Source organism: Raphanus sativus, chromosome 3, assembly GCF_000801105.2.
Source record: "Raphanus sativus cultivar WK10039 chromosome 3, ASM80110v3, whole genome shotgun sequence".
NCBI lineage: Eukaryota > Viridiplantae > Streptophyta > Magnoliopsida > Brassicales > Brassicaceae > Raphanus > Raphanus sativus.
In genome coordinates, this window is record NC_079513.1 from 17124495 (window position 1) to 17144286 (window position 19792).

Genomic DNA, 19792 nt, shown 5'->3' on the forward strand with positions numbered 1-19792 from the left:
CGTGGGAGGCAGCTTTTGGGGCTTCTACTTGAAGAAAATGAGTCTTATTGCAGTACTTCGCTCGGAGGATTTTTGAAAGCAGGCAGTCCGGTTTGGAGACGATCCTCCATGCTTGTTTTGCAAGTAAGGCTACATTGTAGCCTTGGACGTCTCGTACACCAAGTCCTCCAGCCGCTTTTGGTGCTGTGATTTTATCCCACGAAACCCAACACATTTTCCTTTTTTCCGGTGACTCGTCCCACCAAAATCTTGTAAGGACCGATTGTATCCGGTTGCACAAACTTACTGGTAACTCAAAACAGGTCATGGCATAGGATGGAATTGGTGTAAGTACCGATTGCATCATGACAAGTTTTCCGGCGCTTGAGAGGTGTCGAGAGGCCCAACTGATAGCCTTTTGTCGAATGCGGCACACAATGCTCGTAAAAAAATCCTTCTTGCGTCGACCGAAGTGTTCTGTGAGTCCTAGATATTTCCCTACTCCCCCTTCCTGCTCTATCCCGAGGTGTAGTTTAACACGTTGCCGTATTACCTGCGGGTTCTTGGCGGAAAAAGAGATTGAGGATTTGGAAGCGTTAATCAACTGTCCCGACGCTTCTCTATATTGCCGGAAGATGTTCATTAGAGTGGAGCAGCTCCTCTCATCTGTGTCCAAGAAGAACATCGTATCATCTGCGAACAGGAGATGATTAAGTCGGGGTGCTGGTGTGGCCACTCTGAGACCTAACATATGTCCACTCCTTTGTGCTTGCCGACATAGTCCCGACAGTACCTCTCCACAAAGAATTAAGATGTATGGTGATAGCGGATCGCCCTGTCGGATTCCTCTCGATGGGAGGACACTGCCATGTACTGAATCATTGACCAGAAAGGAGAAGAGAAACCGACCGCACACATTGCATTATCAATTGGACCAAGCTTTGGGCAAATCCGAAACGTCTTAGTACTGTTTCGATGAAATGCCATTCGAGTCTGTCATACGCCTTATTCATGTCCGTCTTTACCGCCATGGAACAGTGTATTTGCGCCTCCGATTTGAGCGTATGTAATATCTCGTGCGTAATGAAAACATTGTCTGATATTGCTCTTCCTGGTACAAAGGCGGATTGCGTCTCCGAGATGATGTTTTGCAGAACCGGCTTCAGGCGGAGGGAGATTATCTTTGTGATCACCTTGTAGTAACGTTGCACAGCGCGATCGGTCGGTAATCAGACACTAGCTTAGCTCCTGTGATTTTGGGGATGAGTCGCACATAAGTAACGTTGGACGCCACCGGAAGTTCCCCTGTCTCGAAGACAGTTTTTATTTCTGAGATCAAAGCCGGTCCAATGGTGTCCCAATTGGAGTGGAAAAAACTTGCGGAGAATCCATCGGGACCAGGCGCTTTGTCCGGGTGGATGATGAACAAGGTGTTCTTTATCTCTGCCGCTGTAGGGACTGAAGAGATGAATTCATTTGTCGTCGTCGAGATAGAGGGCCTGATAGCCTGATCCACCACCTCTATCGTGGTTGCCAATGTGGTCGGAGTACTCTCCGAAGAATAGATGTCCGAGAAGTACCCCGCAATCTGGCCTGCAATCTGTTCTTCTTCATAGTACGCTCTGTCCTCTGCATCCTCTATTACTGTCATTCTGTTCCGGGCCCTGCGTCCTTTGGTGATGGCGTGAAAGTAGCCTGAATTCTTGTCTCCTAAGGATATCCACATGATTCTACTCCTTTGTCTCCAGAATTCTTCCTCCGCTTTGTATGCTAGCATCAACCCAAGATTTAGAGATTTTAACAGGTTCTCATCGCCATGGGGATCAGACATCACCACATCCAGTTTTTGCTTTAGTTTGTGGATCTCCTCTTTGCTGTTGAAGTAATGCTTTCGCGTCCAGGTGGAGATGGCTCATCTACACAGAGCAAGTCTTGAATCAACTGAGGCTTCTGAAAGAGCATTCCAGACCTCTGCAATCAGCCCTTTGACCATCTCGTTATCTTGTAGTCTGCGGTCGTACTGAAACAGTCTGTTGCTCTTACGTTTTCCGGAGTAAAAAACTGTTAACACCGGACGATGATCTGAGCTGTCAAAGCCAAGTTACTGGCATCTCCCAGTGGGGAACCTGTCCGACCATGCTGGGTTACCTGCTTCTTCGCTTAATGAGTGTTCTAGACTTCATTTATTCTTTTGATACCAAGGGTTTTAGACATGTTAGAGGTATTGGTTGTTAATATTGGCAATTATTAAAAGATAAGACAATGAATTTCACTTCAAACCATGCTAAAAACGTGAAACCCTTATTCTAACCAAAGAGACTACGAATCCACGACACTCTCTTTTCACCAACTCGATATATATTTGGATATTTTTTTGGATATTTAATTGGTGAAAAGGAGTATTGAACACATAAAAACCTTAACGCATTTCAAATAGTAAAACTGTATCCCATGTGCTTTTCAACAAATAGATCATCATGCAAGATTAGAGACAATCTCCAGGGCTTTGCAGTAGAAAGACCAGTCAGGATGAGATAAATCAATCTTAGGCTGTCCAAAAGAATCGCTCTCTTATGTAAGCTTGAACATCAGATGAATTTGCCAGATCGTTCAAGTAAGAACATAACTCTCCTTGACGACGAGATGAGGTAGCTTTATTGGTTAGAGCATTGGGGGTCAATTGTCATGCTTCCGGGTTCGACGCCAGTCGGAGGCGAACTGCCCATCCATGTCACTAAACGCGGTACTGGGTGTTGGGCCTTGTCCCCAGCCCAGATAATTCTCTCCCAGGTGAAGTGGACCGCTGCATGACCGGATCCGGGGGAATGACTCACGTAAGTGAGGAACCCCCGGATTATCAAGAAAAAAAAAAGAACAGAACTCTCCTTCAGGATCTAACCGAACCAAACCAAACAATCACAACCAAAAATACATAGCAAAAGAAAGAGATAAACATCAAATGTTAAAACTTACCAAGAAAATCATCATTTTTGTCAAGAGGATCGTAAGTCACCGGAAACACTCCTGCATTGTCCTTTATGCATTGCACGGCATTAAAGTTAGAAGCAACAAATAAACAACATTGTTATAGAGATTTAAGTATTTTACCGGATTAAGTAGAGCTTTGTCAGGTTCATCATCAATGAAGACAGTGTTCAAAACAGAGAACTCTTTGAACCTCTGAAATACTTTAGAGAGATCCTTGAAGAATAGAGGCATACCTTTGTGTTTTAGTGTATTCAATCCAGTGTCGGTGCACTGTTGTTGACCCTATAACAATGTCTATAAGAGAGTTTAAATATATATATATATGTCTAAGTCTTACCCACACAAACAGAAGCTTATCTTTCAAATCTTCAAGAGCGATGTCAAGAATTATATCAACATTGCTCCTATTAGTCAAAACCATGAAAGACAAATAAACGCAATATAAGCTTACAGAATTTAACTAATACGATGTATTTATAAAGATGAAAGATGAAGAGAGACTAACTCCCAAGCAGATGACCAAATCCCAACTTCTAATCTCTCAAGGCAAAATTTTATGAACTCTTGAGTAAACGGTCTCTTATACACTAATAAACAACAGACAAATCAATATTAACCTCATATATAACAGAAAATGAAAATAAAAACATCATGAAATGTTATTGAAATCTTACCAAGATTTGACCCATGAGATGCATCTGGACAACAGTTCTTAGGCATCATATTCCTATTTTTTCTATGCCCTCGGTGAAGAAGTATACCACTCGGGCTAAAGATCAAGAGCTTTTTATTCTCTTTCGTGGGTCCTAAGCTAAGTGTATCCAGGATCGAACTCAATTCTGTCTGCTCTGAATCTGTAATACATAAGTGCTTATCAACTTCGTCGTCTGATGCAATGATGCTCTTCTTCTTCATTTCTTTCGCCATTGTTATTGTGAATGAGAACGTCAAGCGTTATATGGTGTGTATTGATAAAAAGAGGGTTTAAGTCATTTAAGGTACAAAGCGATTTAGCTCCACGAGGTCAAAGCTCATTTATTTGGCGTTTTTATTCATGTGGCTTTTTTGGATACGGACAATCTTATTTTAAGTTCATCACTTTGTAGTAAATGAACTTAGAACTACCAGTCAGAGAATTCCATTCCATGGGTCAACTGTTAACATGCACCAGCAAACCTGCGTCGATACATATATTTCCATCTCATTCTCAAAGCTTATATTGAAGATGTTAAAAGAGAACCCTATCAATCTAAATAGGGCTGGGCAAAAAATCCGAACCCGAAAAACCAAACCGAACCCGATCCAAAAAAGTAGCACCGAATCTGAACCGAAATTGATTAAATATCCGAACGGGTTTAAAATTTCGGTATTTAAAGAACCGAAACCGAACCCGATCCGAACCGAAATATTTTGGATACCCGAATGTATCCGAAATAAATTTATATACTTAAATATATACATTATTTTTATATATAATGTATATTAAAAATATTAAAAATATATAAGATACCTTTAAGTTTTCTAAAATACTCGGAAAATATATGTAAATAGTCAAAAGTAAATGTTTAAAATAGCTAAAGTATACTGAAAACACCAAAATAGTTAAATATCTATTGATTCTTTATCCAAATATTCAAAGAAAACCAATTTATATGTTAAATTAAGGTATTTTGATATATATGTTATGAAAATTTATATGTAATATATTATCTTTCTTATAGATTTTGAAAATTTAAAGTATATAATGAATTTTGAAAATCTAAAAACATTTTAAATGGGTTATCCGAACCCGGACTGAACCCGCAAAGATCCGAACCGAACCCGAACCAAAATTTAGAAATATCCGAATGGGGCTGAAATCTTTGACCCCGAAAACCCGAAACCCGAATGGACTGAACCGAAACCCGAATGGGTACCCGAACGCCCAGCCCTAAATCTAAACTTAAACGACGTTGATGAATAAATGAGTAAGCTTCCTTTTCTTCTTTACCTCTTGTTGAGAAAGAAATCAAATCGTACAGCAGTGAATGGTCTGATTTCGAACCGGAGTAAACTGAGGAATTTATTGATTCTGAATCAGAGGAAGCTCTTGTAGTATCAGATAAGAAGAAGATTTTAATTTCATCTTCAAATCTTCCTGGTAAGTAGACAAACACTCATTTTAAGTCTCTATTGCTACAAATCTATTCATTCTACAGAATTTTTTTTTTATATGTCTACAGGCCTAGAATTTTTTTATTCTCTTGATTTCTAGAAAAATATAATATTCAGAGTAATGGAGAAATTCGACATAAAAAATATTTGGATTAGAAAATTCTCAACTTTTGAATTGAAGTAGATAAGAAAAGATATATTTTTTATTTATTAATTTTTATTATTATTAAAAAAGAATGCAGGTATATATATATATATATTTCTTCTTTTATTGTGGTACAGTTCTATTTGGAACAGTCATAGATTTCCTCCTATTCATCTATTTTAACCATTTCCAAATACCTTTATATATTTTAATATTATATATTATGACATTTTCAGGGTGCTCAAAATTCTATCATTTATTTATGATTTGATTTCTCGTACACTGCCCTATAAAATTGAACCTTTAGAATAAGCAGAATCAATTACAGATATAATAAGCAGATCAGCTCTAAAGATGGCTCTTGCTGTAGATAACAAGAACACGAACAAGGATAATAATGTTGAGGAAATTGTCCTTAACAACAATGAGAAGAGAAAAGCAGAGTCTGGGAATAAGAAAAATGAAGATAACTTCAAAGACTTAAGCATGAGACAATTAACGAAGATGTTGAAATAACTTGCTAAAAAGAAGAGCAAATAAAAACACAAGTGTTGCCTAGTAGATAAAAAAAACTTCATAACTTTTTGAAATAAATTTTGCTTCGGTCTGGAGAGAAGACTGGTGTGTTTTTTTATTCATCATATTGTTTTTTTTCTTCATATGGTTTCCGCAAAAACCAAAAAGTCTCATTTTTCCGTCAAATCTAAAAAATCTTGTTTTTATGTCTTAATCAAAAATTTCATTTTCTCGTCAAACATAAAAAATCTCGTTTTTATGTCGTAACCAAAAATCACATTTTCCTATCAAAACTAAAAAAATTCGCTTTCCCACCGAAAAAATGGGGTTTCCACCAAAATTGAAAAATCCATTTTACAGTCAAAATAAGAAAATCATGTTTTTCCACCAAAACTAAAAATCTTGTTTCCCGCCAAAATAATAAAATTTCCTTCCTGCAAAAAACGGAAAAAAAAATCATTTTCTCGCAAAAACCAAAATTTTTATTTTCTCACCAAAAAATAAAAATCGCATTTTCTCTGCCAAAATCAAAACATCCCGTTTTTCCGCCAAAACCTAAACAACTCGTTTTCCGCAAAAACCAAAAAAAAAAAACTTATTTTCCCGAAAAAACAGAAATCATGTTTTTCCGCCAAAACCAAAATATTATTTATTTCCGCCGAAATAAAAATTGTGTTCTCTGCTAAAAGCAAAAAAAAATATTTTATGCAAAACTGGAAAATCCCATAAAATCGCGTTTTCCCGTTATAATAAAAAATTATGGTTTCAACCGAAACCGGAAATCGTATTTTTCTGCCCATAACCGAAAATCGCGTTTCCGCCCAAAACCAGAAATCGCAATTTCCGTCAAAAACCAAAATCGTGTTTTCCATTAAAAAATGCAAAAATAATTTTAGATATATTTATTTGAATATTATAATCAGTTTGTTATTAATACTCTAATTTGTTTGAAACTTTGAAGTTTTTTAAGTACGTGTTTATCAAACTTTTTGTTTATTAGAAGTTATTAATGTAGTAAATTTTTAACAAAAAACTAAATAATAATTTATAAATTTATATGAAATAATAATTTATGAATGTCAAAATGCTGATTTTAAAATAATTTCAATGTAAATATATTAGACAAAATAATAAAAGTTAATACAGTTAAAATTAATATCAAACATATGATTAAATCAAGATAATGATATTTTAGTAATTTGTTTATTAAACTCATATAGACAGAAATCAACACAATAATAACACGAGTGTATCTCTAGAAGATGACACATCAAATTTTTTAATTATTTTGAGACTGCCATGTCAATAAATGAAAAAAACTTTAACTTCCAATCACAACATTTTAATAATACACCTCAGTTCAATTGATATTAATCGTTGGCAAAATCATCCACGTAATATCTTGCCTTTTCTGAACGTCGTAAAGCGATTCTTCCTATCTTTCACATTAGTTAAACTCAAGAAATTGACTATCATTGTTCCTCTATTCGCATTAATTTGTGATTTATATGGCAAAGCTTTAGCCTTTAGGTGCTTTCGAACCAATGGATATAATAAGATAAATTCTTTCTAACCATGTTTTGAATATGATTGCTGCTTTGTTTTTTTATGGTAATGTTGTCTGTTTAAAAAGATTGAAAAGTAGGTGCTTTCGAACCAATGGATGTAATAAGATAAATTCTTTGAATATGATTGCTGTTTTGTTTTTTTTTATGGTAATATGGTGAAAAGTAGGCTCAATCTAATCAATTGCTTATGCGAGACCAAGTGGGAAGCTTAGACCACCTCCATCGCTGGGGTTCTCTTTGAGTTTGTGTCAGAAAAAATATTAAACAAATATAAAAGGAGAGAGAAACAAAGGAACGGGTTGTTAAATTAGTACCGCAAGAATCGAGTTGTTAAACATATTGGCTAGTTGTCAGTTTTTTAGTGGTTTAGATTTTAAAAGGAAAAAACATAATTATAATTCAGTAAATACATATTAAAGTAATACTATTATAAAGCTAATATACTCATTTTAAGGACTTGCACGATGGAGGTGCTCTAAGCCATGTGTATTTACAATAAAAAGAAACTTTGTTTTTGATATTTTTTTTTGTAACTTAACTTTTTTTTGTGATATTGGTTTCAATGGTTTTGCTTCTCATCTTTATTCTTGAACCTTGAATTTAATAAATTTATCTTTCTGAGGAATCTTACAAGTTTACTCTCTTTTTATCGGTTCAATTGTGGTTTGGTTATCTTGCTTGGAATCACAAAAGGTGGAATCCAGAAGGTGATGAGACTGAATTGTTCAATCTGCTTAACGATAAAATAGAGATTCGCAAACAATGATATCACCACACCAACGGTGCACATAAATCATAATTGCTTGGGCTGATACAATTGGATGGCAAAATTTTGTGTTCAATACTAAAAGAGAAAACTGCGAACATATAATAGCTAAGTATTATAATTTATATTCTTCTAGGATGTACAAAGGCGCGTCATGCATTAAGTTTCGTTACTTTGATAGGGACAAAGGGTTAAGGAATTCAAGCTTCTATAGTTATAATTTCAATTAAACTTACGTTTTCGAGGGTTACTATTCAGGAAGGATATGGATTGCATTGATATGTTGTAATACAAGGGTTAAAATCATCATTTGTCAACCGTCCAAATGATGATAAATATAATAATGATTTTAATAAATTTCTGCCCGGAGCATAGTGCGGGATTTAATCTAGTGAAGATAAAAAAATTAACGTAAGCATATTTAGATGATTCATCTCAATGAACTTTCTGGATGGACAAGCAAAAAATTGCATAAAATCTAGATAAATCATATAAATGAATCAGGAGGATGAAAATGATAGATGGTGAAACGAGCAGCTTTTTAATAACTCATTAGTCTAGTAAAAATATCGTAGTTATTTCTATTTAAATATTTTGTTCATTATATATATATTCTTATGTAGTAACTTTTTTTCAAATATTATGTATACTAATTTTGTGAGATTGATATATAATTAATAAATTAGCCGTAAGAAATCATATTACAGTGAAACCTCTATAAATTAATAATGTTGAGACTACACCAAAACTATATTTTTATTAATTTATAGAGATTATTAATTTATCGAGATACTAATTTAACCAAAAATCAATTTGGGACTATAAAATTATATTAATTTATAGAGATATTAATTTATAGATTATTAATTTATATAGGTTATACTGTATTAAGCAAAAAAAATATGTGTATTGTCTTTGTAAGATCAATATAAAGTTAATAAACTGTTTAGCCGGAAGAAAATCATATAATTAAACAAGATATTTTGTTAATCTATACTAATTTTGTTATGTATCAAACTAGACCAAGAAACAGGCCCAAATCTATACAAAAAGGCAGGACATTGTTGTAAGTTTGTAACACAACGCCCATCAACTTTGGAGCCCCTTATTCCTCCTTTTTCATTGTTTCTCCTTTTTCATTCTATACGTACATGTTATGGAAAAAGGTAGGACAGTGATGTAACACAACGCCCATCAAACTTTGGAGCCCCTTATTTCTCCTTTTTCATTCTATATATGTTATGTAAATGTTGACATGTTCTGACATATTCCATTTTCGCAAATATATGAAACATGGAATAATATCCACCCATATATATTTAATTACTTGTTCAAGACTCTTGTCGTACTACAATTACTTGGACAATGAGCAACGGCAAATAGAACCTTTCCTCGCCTGCAAAAGCCGCGCAACACATCGTTTTGTCTTCTTTCCATTTCTTTTAACACCTCATCATCCAACGGTTCTCATCAAAACAATCCAACGGCTCTCCCTCACCCCTCTTCCTCTTTATATACCAAACGGAACCACCAACCTCATCATCATCGTTCACTCAAAAAAAACCCTCGAACTCATCGCCTATCATCTCTACTCAACCATGGCCACTATCACCGCCGTTAAAGCTAGGCAGATCTTCGACAGCCGTGGCAATCCCACCGTTGAGGTTCGTTTCTTCTTAGCTTATCGAGAGCTTGTGGGTGAATGAGATTGGTGTTTTTGATCGCTAATAGAGCTATAGATTTGAGAAGATGATGAGTGATCGATCATGTGTGTATGATTCTTGCGATGGGTCTGTTTTTGTCTCTCATATGGATTTTACACGATCTGTATAGTAGTATATTGGAGTTGGTTTATCTTACGGTTAAATTAGGTTATCTTATAGTTCAATTCTGCTGTCTTCTGGTTGAATTCTGCTCTCTTGTGGTTAAATAAAGTTATCTTATTGTTAAATTCGGTTTTCTTTTACTGGTTTAACCCAATTGATGTTGTATAGTTTGTTATACATGTTTATATGTAATGTACAATGTGCACTTATTCATTAATGAGAGATGTATCCTATGATATATTTTAATTCATAGAGAAGAAGCTAATGGTTACTGGGTTTGGTCTGATAATGGGTGTAGGTCGATGTCCACACATCAACTGGTGTTAAGGTTACAGCTGCTGTTCCGAGTGGAGCTTCCACTGGTATCTACGAGGCTCTTGAGCTTAGGGATGGTGGATCTGACTACCTTGGAAAGGGTGTCTCTAAGGTGAGACCTTTGTTGTGTTTTGGTTTGAGTTGAAGAAGTGTTCTTTTTTTTGTCTGATTTGTTCTTTGCTGATGTCTATAGGCTGTTGGCAATGTGAACTCCATCATCGGCCCAGCTTTGATTGGAAAGGTGAGTTTCTTTTCTTTTTTATTTGGTTAATAGTGTTTTAGATTGTATAAGCTGTTGTTTTTCTGACATTCATGTTTCTTGCAGGACCCAACTCAGCAGACTGCTATTGACAACTTCATGGTCCACGAGCTTGATGGTACCCAGAACGAGTGGGGATGGTGCAAGCAAAAGGTGATTCAAAGGGAAATTCATGTTTTGTGTTTTCATTTTGAGAATGAAAGACAACTCTGACCATCTTTTTTTTATGTGTACAGCTCGGAGCTAATGCTATTCTTGCTGTGTCTCTAGCTGTCTGCAAAGCTGGGGCTGTTGTCAGTGGCATTCCTCTCTACAAGGTATGATGGTCTTGCGACTAATTATAAGACTCGTGCTACTTGGTTCTCTCTGGTACTAGATGTTCTAAGTTCTTCTGCTTGTGTGGTATTTGGTTGCAGCACATTGCTAATCTTGCCGGTAACCCTAAGATTGTGCTACCAGTTCCTGCGTTCAACGTTATCAATGGTGGATCGCATGCCGGAAACAAGCTCGCTATGCAGGAGTTTATGATCCTCCCTGTTGGCGCTGCTTCTTTCAAAGAAGCCATGAAAATGGGTGTTGAAGTTTACCACAACTTGAAGGTAAACTTCCAATCATTTTCTGATTACAGGTGCTGTAACTTGATTTAATTACCGTGGACTAACATGTTTTTCCTTATGTTTTCCAGTCTGTGATCAAGAAGAAGTATGGACAGGATGCCACAAACGTCGGAGATGAAGGTGGCTTTGCACCAAACATTCAGGAAAACAAGGAAGGTCTTGAACTACTGAAGACTGCCATCGAGAAGGCAGGCTACACTGGCAAGGTTGTCATTGGAATGGATGTTGCCGCTTCTGAGTTCTACTCATCTGACAAGACCTACGATTTGAACTTCAAAGAAGAGGTGGAACTTCTTTTTTTCCCTTAATTAATTGATTCTTCTTTCTAAATTGATAAAATGCAAGAACTATGCTCATGCTTTGTTTTTCTTCTCTGCAGAACAACAATGGTTCTCAGAAGATTTCTGGAGATGCTCTCAAGGACCTGTACAAGTCTTTTGTTGCTGAGTACCCAATTGTTTCCATTGAGGACCCATTTGACCAAGATGACTGGGAGCACTATGCTAAGATGACCGCCGAGTGTGGAGACAATGTTCAGATTGTCGGTGATGATTTGTTGGTCACCAACCCCAAGGTTTGTAACTTAGCCAGATGTTCTTACCACTATCTCTATCTGTATTGCTTATCTTTGTTTATCTCGTTCTTCTTCCAGAGAGTTGCCAAGGCAATCGCAGAGAAGTCTTGCAATGCTCTTCTCTTGAAGGTATTCTCCAAACCCAGATCAATCTATAATCTTTCAATAGTTACTGACGAGATCTTTTGGTGAACAGGTTAACCAAATAGGTTCAGTAACGGAGAGTATTGAGGCAGTCAAGATGTCGAAGAGAGCAGGATGGGGAGTGATGGCCAGTCACCGAAGTGGTGAAACCGAGGACACGTTCATTGCTGACTTATCTGTTGGCTTGTCTACTGGACAAATCAAAACCGGAGCTCCTTGCAGATCCGAGCGTCTTGCCAAATACAACCAGCTTTTGCGTATTGAGGAGGAGTTGGGATCAGAGGCAGTTTACGCTGGAGCCAACTTCCGCAAGCCTGTGGAGCCCTACTAGATGAAGTTCTGCCTACTATCAGAGTTGTGTTTGGTCTTTCTTTAATAAGACACTACTACGCCTTTGTTTTCTTTTTGCGTTTATGATTTGAACCCTTATTTTTTGTAAGAGAAACCTGAGATAGCTTTGTCTTTATGGACACAGCAGCTCTTCTTTTATAATCTAATTTCGGCTTTTACTCAATTCATCGATTCACATGGTATGTCTTCAAACTGGTTACATGTGCTGCAATTTGTTTCAAGCGCCCGTAGTAAAAATGGTTTAAGTTATAAACTTTATATAGGTAGTTACTTAGTTTAACGCATACTGCAAGAAGAAGAAAAAAGAGTGTTTGCGTTAGGTATTTTCTTTTCTATAAACTAGAGTTCAAGTTTTTTTGAATCAACAAAAAAAATTCTTGATGATAAAAACTGTCAAGACCACACTTTACATTCGTACCAACTTGAAACGAAGATCTTAAATTGTTATCAGAATCGTTTGTCTTCTCTGTTTTATCGGTTAACTTAAGCGTTAAAAAGGTTTTTTTAACTAAGCAACTGATGAATGGTTTGATTGTCAAACTAATCAAACTTTGGCTGTGGGAATAGCTTAAGATATTTTAACTGAGATATTGCTCCATATCATCAAAAGCAGGTTTGCCCGAGTGGTTAAGGGGGAAGACTTAAGTTCTTCTGCACATAAGTGCGCGTGGGTTCGAACCCCACAGCCTGCATTTATTTTGATTCAATTTCATATTCAACATAGATGAAGTTGAATATGAAATTCAACTTTATGTTCTACAAGACATGTCTATGGTTCTAGTTGCACTTGGCACTGAAATTGGCATTATCCCATTCCTAAGCTCAAAATATTGCTAGCTAAGAACAGAACACTAAGTATATGTGCTTTTTGATCGCCTACTCATATAACCTACGTCTTTCAGCATCCACATCAGTACCAGTTAAAAGGATAGCATGTCCATGACCACAGTCTGCCAACAATTCTTCAATTGAAGGTTGGATATTTCGTTAGGTCCAAGGTAATATGTTGTAATTTATTTTGTCGATAACTATATGTTACAACGATGATTTACAAGTAATATAATGTAATTTTATGTAGATACCTTGTAGACCAGTAACTAGGAGTAGATTCTCTTGAGCTCCTTATTTTCAAAGGGTTTGATATCTGCTTCAAAGACTGAGCTGCCACCTCTTGTTCAATGTGCGGCTCCTTCCATATCACAGGAACATAGTTCTGATCGTTCTACCATAGCTCTTTGTCGGTATCTGTGGTTTCATCAGAGGCTCAGCCACTGGTTACTGTGAACAAGGGTCCTTCCACTGCCCGGGAGCAAGCACCAGTCAAAACAGCAAAACCAGAACCTGAAAACCTGATAGGATTGAAGATTAGGGCAGATAAAATCCGTGAGCTTCACCCTGCGGTGATTAGTAGTCTCTTTGACGATCTTCCACATCTCTGCACTTCTTGTGGTGTTTCGCCTTAAACGAAAGGATGAACTTGACAGGCACATAGAGCTGCACGATAAGAAGCTTGAGTTAAAGTGGCACAAACAGTAAATGTAAGGCTTGGTTTCGAAAGGCTGACGATTGGATAGCAGCGAAACCTAGAGACCAGAAACCTGAATATGAGGAAGTTCTGAGTGAACCCGAGAGTGCTGTTTTTTATTGGTAGATGCTGATGAGAACCAGTGCGCATGTATATTATGTGGAGAGATGTTTGAGGACTATTTCAGGCAAGAAGTGGCTCAATGGATGTTCAAGGGAGCTTCTTACCTTACCATTGTTCCAGCCAACAGTGAGACCAATGGACCGATCGTCCATACAGGTTGTTTGACCAAGAGTTCTTTGCCGAGCTTGGAACTTGGGAGGGCAATCAAACAGGTAACATAGTTCTATAGTCAATTTCTAGGACTCTCTGATCCTAGTTCAGCATAAATCCACCTTTACATTGTCCTTTCTCATTTGGTTTGCATCCTTTTAGGAAATTGTTGAGTAGCCTCATATGAAATCCTGGAGGAAGCGTTAGCATGATCAGGGGTACACAGGTTTGTGAGTCCTCGTGATGCTAGTTTTGTAGAGAAAGTGTCAAGCTTTAAGTTAGAAACGAAAAAAAAAGAAGTGCAGTATTTTTTAAAAAGTTTTTCATGTATGCTTTTTCCCATTCTATACGAAAATACAAAAGAGCAAAGAGGACTTCCTAGTAATGCACATTCTACATTACATGCCTTTCATTCATGTGTGCACTAAAGAATATGCGGGCAATCAAATTTCTTCTGAACAGAGATTTGTCCAATGATGCCAAATATGTTACCTTGGCAATGACTATTTATGTTGAAAGATTGCATTATCATATTTCATTTTCAGTGTAGTTGTAGTTAGAAGTTGCCTTCATGACAACCATTTGCTTGCTTGCATAGTGGGGAAAGAGCAAATTAAATAAAAAAAACATTTAATTCGAGAAAGAGAGAAATGCAAAAGGTGTGAGAGTTAAATTGAGTGTGTAGTGTTGTACTATTGTTATAGTCTTATAGGGCTGTGTATGTAGGTGGGGTGAGCTAGAAAAGCAGAGAAGGAAGCTCCTTTCTCTTCGCTGTTCCTTCCTTTTGGGAAACCCACCCCCAATGTTCACGTGAATAAGAGCTGGTCAACATTTAAGATAGGCTTCCTTTTCAATTTCGTTGAGGATAAGCTCAAGGGTTTTGATTATTCATAAATTTAACTAGTCATTGCTTAATCAGATAGGTCCAGTGATGAAGTCCCTTCCCTCCCGTGTGTTCTTTTTTTGTACGATTGCATAATCGTCATACTTAAGAAGACGTCACTTGGTATATGTTTCTTAGATTTACGAATATACAAGACCAAACGCACACGTCTTATTACAACAACTAACCTGTATAATTCCAGGTCAAACTATTATTCAATTTGTTTTTTTTCTTGCAACAAGCTATTACTTAACTTATCATTTTGGCGGCAACTATAAATTAACTTGTTTCTGGATTAATAATAACTAGATCTTGATCCGCGCTTTGAAAGCGCAGAATATTTTACGATAAAATATTTCACTAATAACTTAACAAATATTTTGGTAATTTTTAAAAGTGTGCATTTAAAATATTTTTGCATTTAAATCAGCGTTTTTAAATTCAATCCGATTGTGATTATACCGGTTAATTCGGAGATCTGACAATTCAATTTAGGTTTTTAAAAATATTAATATTAAAAAAAATTACTAAAACCCGAGATTAACCGATTGAACTGTTGGATGAACGATATGTAATCTAATTTGATTTAAATTGTAATAATTTCATAATTTGTAATCTTATACTCCAAATTTTAAAGTTCATTATTTTACAATTTATGAAATTATGACGTTTCTACAAAATTTTAAAAAGAAAATGATAGATATAACATAACTAAGATTAATTATTGTATTGTTTGGAAACATTGATAGTAGTATAAAAATATATTGTTTGGAAATATTGATAGTAGTATAAAGAAATAAATATATTGTTTGGAAACATAGATAGTAGTATAAAGAAATAAACATTAATGATTTAATGTAAGTTTAACTATAAAGTATAAAAGTGTATTTAATTTAAAAACTTACAAAATAAATGTTAGGTCCAATAGAATGTTTCTGTTTTAATAAGATAGATTATATAAATGTAGACTGAAAGAGCTATCAATGGTCCGTTCCTTGAGTTTTCATAAAGACGTTTCTAATACGACTCAAGAGAATTTGTTTTTCTTTACAATATGGATTTATAAATACAATGAACTGAAATAGACAAAGCTTTTTAAGTAGTATATCATTATGGTTGGAGACTTGGAGCCGTGATTAGTTAGTTTTTAGGTTCGAACTTAAAACTATCAAAGTATGTGTATAAATACTAAAGGACTTTGAAATATAAATTTATGAAGAAAACATCTCAACAACGATATATACCATTCAAATCAGTTTCTGTTGTTGGATTATACACGATCGATAAAATCACAGAAAATATCTAAATTTAATAAATTATTACATGCTGATAATGCAAGGAACATGGTTACAAAATTATTTATTTTTTATATCTATTGATTGATCTCTTGCTGTTGGCTTGTTCACCAATATCCAACTTACATTTAATGATTCGATTTCTTTAAATTTTATTTCAACTGGAGTTTAAAAATAAATATTTTACAGACCGAACTTAACGAAACTCAAAAAAAGTCAGAAGAGAGACATTGACATCTTCACATGCCCGAATGAGCACACATCCAAGACAACAAGAATAACTCATCTCTTTCTCCCTTCCTGCATATCTTCTCTGCAACTTCCGTACCAAATCTTTAAAACTTCCTCAGGTTTTTTTATTTTTTATTTTTACCATCTTTTAATCTCTCTTTTAAAAAAGTTCATTTTCACTCTGTCAACTCTATGTTCTTCCACGTCGTCTCTAATCTCTTCAGACAGAATCTGTAAACTCCACCCAAAACTTTATCTTCTTTTCAAAACTTTGTCTCCCTCCTCAAGTTATTTCTTATCTCTCTTTAATCACACGTATAGCACATCCATTTTCAAAAACCTTCCCTTTAAAGTTTCTACCTTTCTCAGAAAAACAGCTTTCATTTTTTTCTTCCTCTCTTTTCTCATCATCATGAGAGGTCTCGCGGCTTGTTACAGCGAACACGCCATCAAAGTATCCGACACGTACTGTTCCGGCCCTTCTAACCACACCTACATCTCTCCGACATTACCTCCTTCGATCCCCGACACGGTATCCACCACTTACACATCCTCCTCCTCCTCCGTCTCTGTTTCGCTCACCTGGTCGGATAATCTCGCCGTCGTGATCTCAACGCCGGCGAAGTCTTACTCCGTCTCGCTAAAGAAACCGAAAGGGTCGAGGAAGTTGACTTCTTCTTCCTCCGGTTCACTCATCGCTGAGATCCTCTGGGATCTAACGGAGGCTGAGTACGATAACGGCGGACCTGAACCGAGCAGAGGGTTCTCCGTCGTCGTTGCGGTGAATTCCGAGGTCGTCCTCCGAGTCGGCGACGTTGACCAGGAGAGTCTCCGGCGAGATAAGTCGTCGTCGTGGAGGGTCTCGAGAACGGAGAGATACTCCGGGAGTTGCTGGCTCTCGACGAAAGCTAAATTCTCCGACGCCGGGAGTAAACACGAGATTCAGATACAATGCGGCGGCGGCGGAGGTGGTGGTGGTGGTGGTGGGGGAGAGGAAGGGTATTTATGGAAATTAAAAAGTCCTGAAACGATGTCGGTTTGGGTGGATAAGAGGCAAGTGTTTCAGGTGAAGAAGCTGAAATGGAACTTCAGAGGGAACCAAACGATGTTCTTCGACGGTATGCTCATCGACATGATGTGGGACTTGCACGACTGGTTTTTCAAAGAAACGACGTCGTCTTTTTCCACTTCTTCCTCCAAAACGGCGTCGTCTTCGTCCTCTTCTTCCTCCTCGTCTTCTCCACCGTGTGCGGTGTTCATGTTCAGGAGGAGGAGTGGATTGGACAGCAGGTTGTGGCTCGAGGAGGATGAAGAAGAGAACAAGAAGATTGGGTTGAGAGAAGCCAAACATTCGTTTTCTCTTGTCATTTGTGTTTCTAAAAAGTAAAAAAAAAAGAAAAATTTACTGATGCATTGATTTTTTAACCCTTTGTTCGATGGATGGTTTAACATTAACATAACTCTTTGTTGTCTGATTTTAATATATAATGTTTGCATGATATTTGAAGTAGATGTTCTTGTTTAACATCTGCATTGACTTTCAATTTTTATGTACATATATAAGAGATCATATGGTCTCAAATTATCAAAAACTTGCACGTTTAGATCATCTGACTCTTAATCTGTAATTGTTTCAAGTTCTATAAATCTCTGGAACAACTATGTGTAGTAGATCCATCATTCTTAAAATGATTGTAAATTGAGCCATTGATTATGGTCCTACTTTAACTATTATGCCGGTCAACCATTACTTAAGAGCAACCTCATTCCATGAAAACCCTTCTAAAGTTTTCAAACAAAAAAGTACTAGTATCTTAATCTAACTTAACTAAAGATTTAATTTTAATGTTCAAATAAAAATTGAATCAATTAAAAGGTGACTTGAGTGTTATTTGGAGTTTTCAATAGTTCTCCAACTCCGTTCTAATCTATCTAATCATTTTTCTTATTTTGATTTGTTTATTGGTGAAAACTCATGATGAGAACCTCTCATGAGAGGTAATTCTATTCTTCAAGTTTCGATGAGAGCATGATTCCAATTTTTTAACAGTAAATCATGGATCACGTGTCTTTAGACCCGGATCAAAACCAACGATCATTTGTCCGTTTTTTACTAGTCATGTGGTTTCTGTTTGACGTGAAACATCAGATAATTCACCTACCTTTCGTCCGTCGTGTACACCTTTAATTTTGACCATTTGCTTTCTCGCATGCATGTCCAACGGTACGAAGACGAAGATAAGCATAAAGAACCTTTTTACATCAAGATCCAAGTCGAAATCCAGCTCCTACCTCCTGTAACAAACAAAAATCAACCAAGTGACAACCCCACAAGTTTATGAGCGCTTGGAACACTCCCTCACAAAGTCACAAGTTTCACTTTGAATATAGCATGTAGATCCCACCCTAAAAATGATAAATCCTCTCCAGACAGCTATTAGATTTACGTGGTCACTTTTTTTACGTTGTCTGTGTTTATTTGGGGAAGAAGTTTCACGAGGACAGAAGGTTCTGTCATAAATCTTCCATTTCTTTCACGGGATTTATGTAATTTATGTTCTTCTATTTTCTTTATTGAAAGAAAAAAAAGGAGGAAGGACCTATCTACTTATAGAATTGTCACAATCTAGGGCGGTTTTGATAGCGTGGAAGCTTGCCTTCACTATCACGTCATCAAAACTGAATTTATATTCTAAACCGTACGTGGTAGACGAATTATGGATAAAATAAATGTATATAACCTTATTTAATAGCCTAAAAAGGCAGACAGAAAAAAAGTACTGAGGAAAGAGTCCATAAGAATTTGAACATTCTCAAAAATACTACTCAAAAATAATTTGATGATTCACTTTGGAGAGTCGCAGTTTTTCTTTTAATGAACTGACTACTCATTAGTCTCACATAGTTATCAGATCTAATTTCTGTTCAAAGGTCTCAAAGTCAAACTTTGCAAATGTTCACTGTTTTCTAGAAATTTTTCATCTCAACTAAACTAGATTAAAAAATGTAAGTACTGATCGGCAATTACTGTATTAGGTAGGGTGATTAAAGAGACTGTTATGGAACTCCAGAAGAGTTTGACGAAAATAGTTGGGCTTGCAACTTTGGAGCCCAAAACTGCAATATGTTTGGTACAAGTAGCCGGCATGTTAAGACTGGCTACAAACAGGCTTACCTGTCATGCTTTGCATACACATTTCAACACACACATATATACTTAGAACCTCTTGTAATAATCAATAAGAAATACATTTTTATTGGAATTAATATTTTCTCAACAAGAAGTTTTTATTGATCTGTTAAGATACAATGTATACACTAATTCTAGAAAGAGTATCCGAACAAAAACCAGTTGTATGGTAAAAGTTGTGATATCATCATAT

General features: G+C 36.2%; 2 protein-coding genes, 1 non-coding gene and 1 pseudogene across 3 annotated transcripts; 3 read left to right on the top strand and 1 right to left on the bottom strand.

Annotated features, from left to right (window-relative positions):
• Window positions 1-2316: 2316 nt before the first annotated feature.
• Window positions 2317-3894, bottom strand: LOC108846856 (uncharacterized; annotated as a pseudogene).
• Window positions 3895-9626: 5732 nt separating this feature from the next.
• Window positions 9627-12365, top strand: LOC108844149 (bifunctional enolase 2/transcriptional activator). The gene is made up of 10 exons (XM_018617367.2): window positions 9627-9780; window positions 10241-10369; window positions 10451-10498; window positions 10583-10669; window positions 10753-10833; window positions 10933-11115; window positions 11202-11417; window positions 11513-11707; window positions 11786-11836; window positions 11904-12365. Exons 1-10 carry the CDS (start codon window positions 9715-9717, stop codon window positions 12180-12182), a joined length of 1335 nt encoding a protein of 444 aa, XP_018472869.1. The 5' UTR covers window positions 9627-9714; the 3' UTR covers window positions 12183-12365.
• A 446-nt stretch (window positions 12366-12811) lies between these two features.
• Window positions 12812-12894, top strand: TRNAL-UAA (transfer RNA leucine (anticodon UAA)). Its single transcript has one exon. It is a non-coding gene; the product is annotated as a tRNA-Leu (tRNA).
• A 3459-nt stretch (window positions 12895-16353) lies between these two features.
• On the top strand, window positions 16354-17908 carry LOC108846823 (uncharacterized). The gene has a single exon (XM_018620026.2). It carries the CDS (start codon window positions 16822-16824, stop codon window positions 17794-17796), a length of 975 nt encoding a protein of 324 aa, XP_018475528.1. The 5' UTR covers window positions 16354-16821; the 3' UTR covers window positions 17797-17908.
• The last annotated feature ends 1884 nt before the right edge of the window (window positions 17909-19792 follow it).

Bases quoted from the DNA above. Each gene is read 5' to 3' on its own strand.
- LOC108844149 (XM_018617367.2), top strand. From the start codon at position 9,715: ATGGCCACTATCACCGCCGTTAAAGCTAGGCAGATCTTCGACAGCCGT. The intron at 10,670-10,752 runs GTGATTCAAAGG...TTATGTGTACAG, and splicing joins GGGGATGGTGCAAGCAAAAG to CTCGGAGCTAATGCTATTCT. The intron at 11,708-11,785 runs GTTTGTAACTTA...TTCTTCTTCCAG, and splicing joins TGTTGGTCACCAACCCCAAG to AGAGTTGCCAAGGCAATCGC.
- LOC108846823 (XM_018620026.2), top strand. From the start codon at position 16,822: ATGAGAGGTCTCGCGGCTTGTTACAGCGAACACGCCATCAAAGTATCC.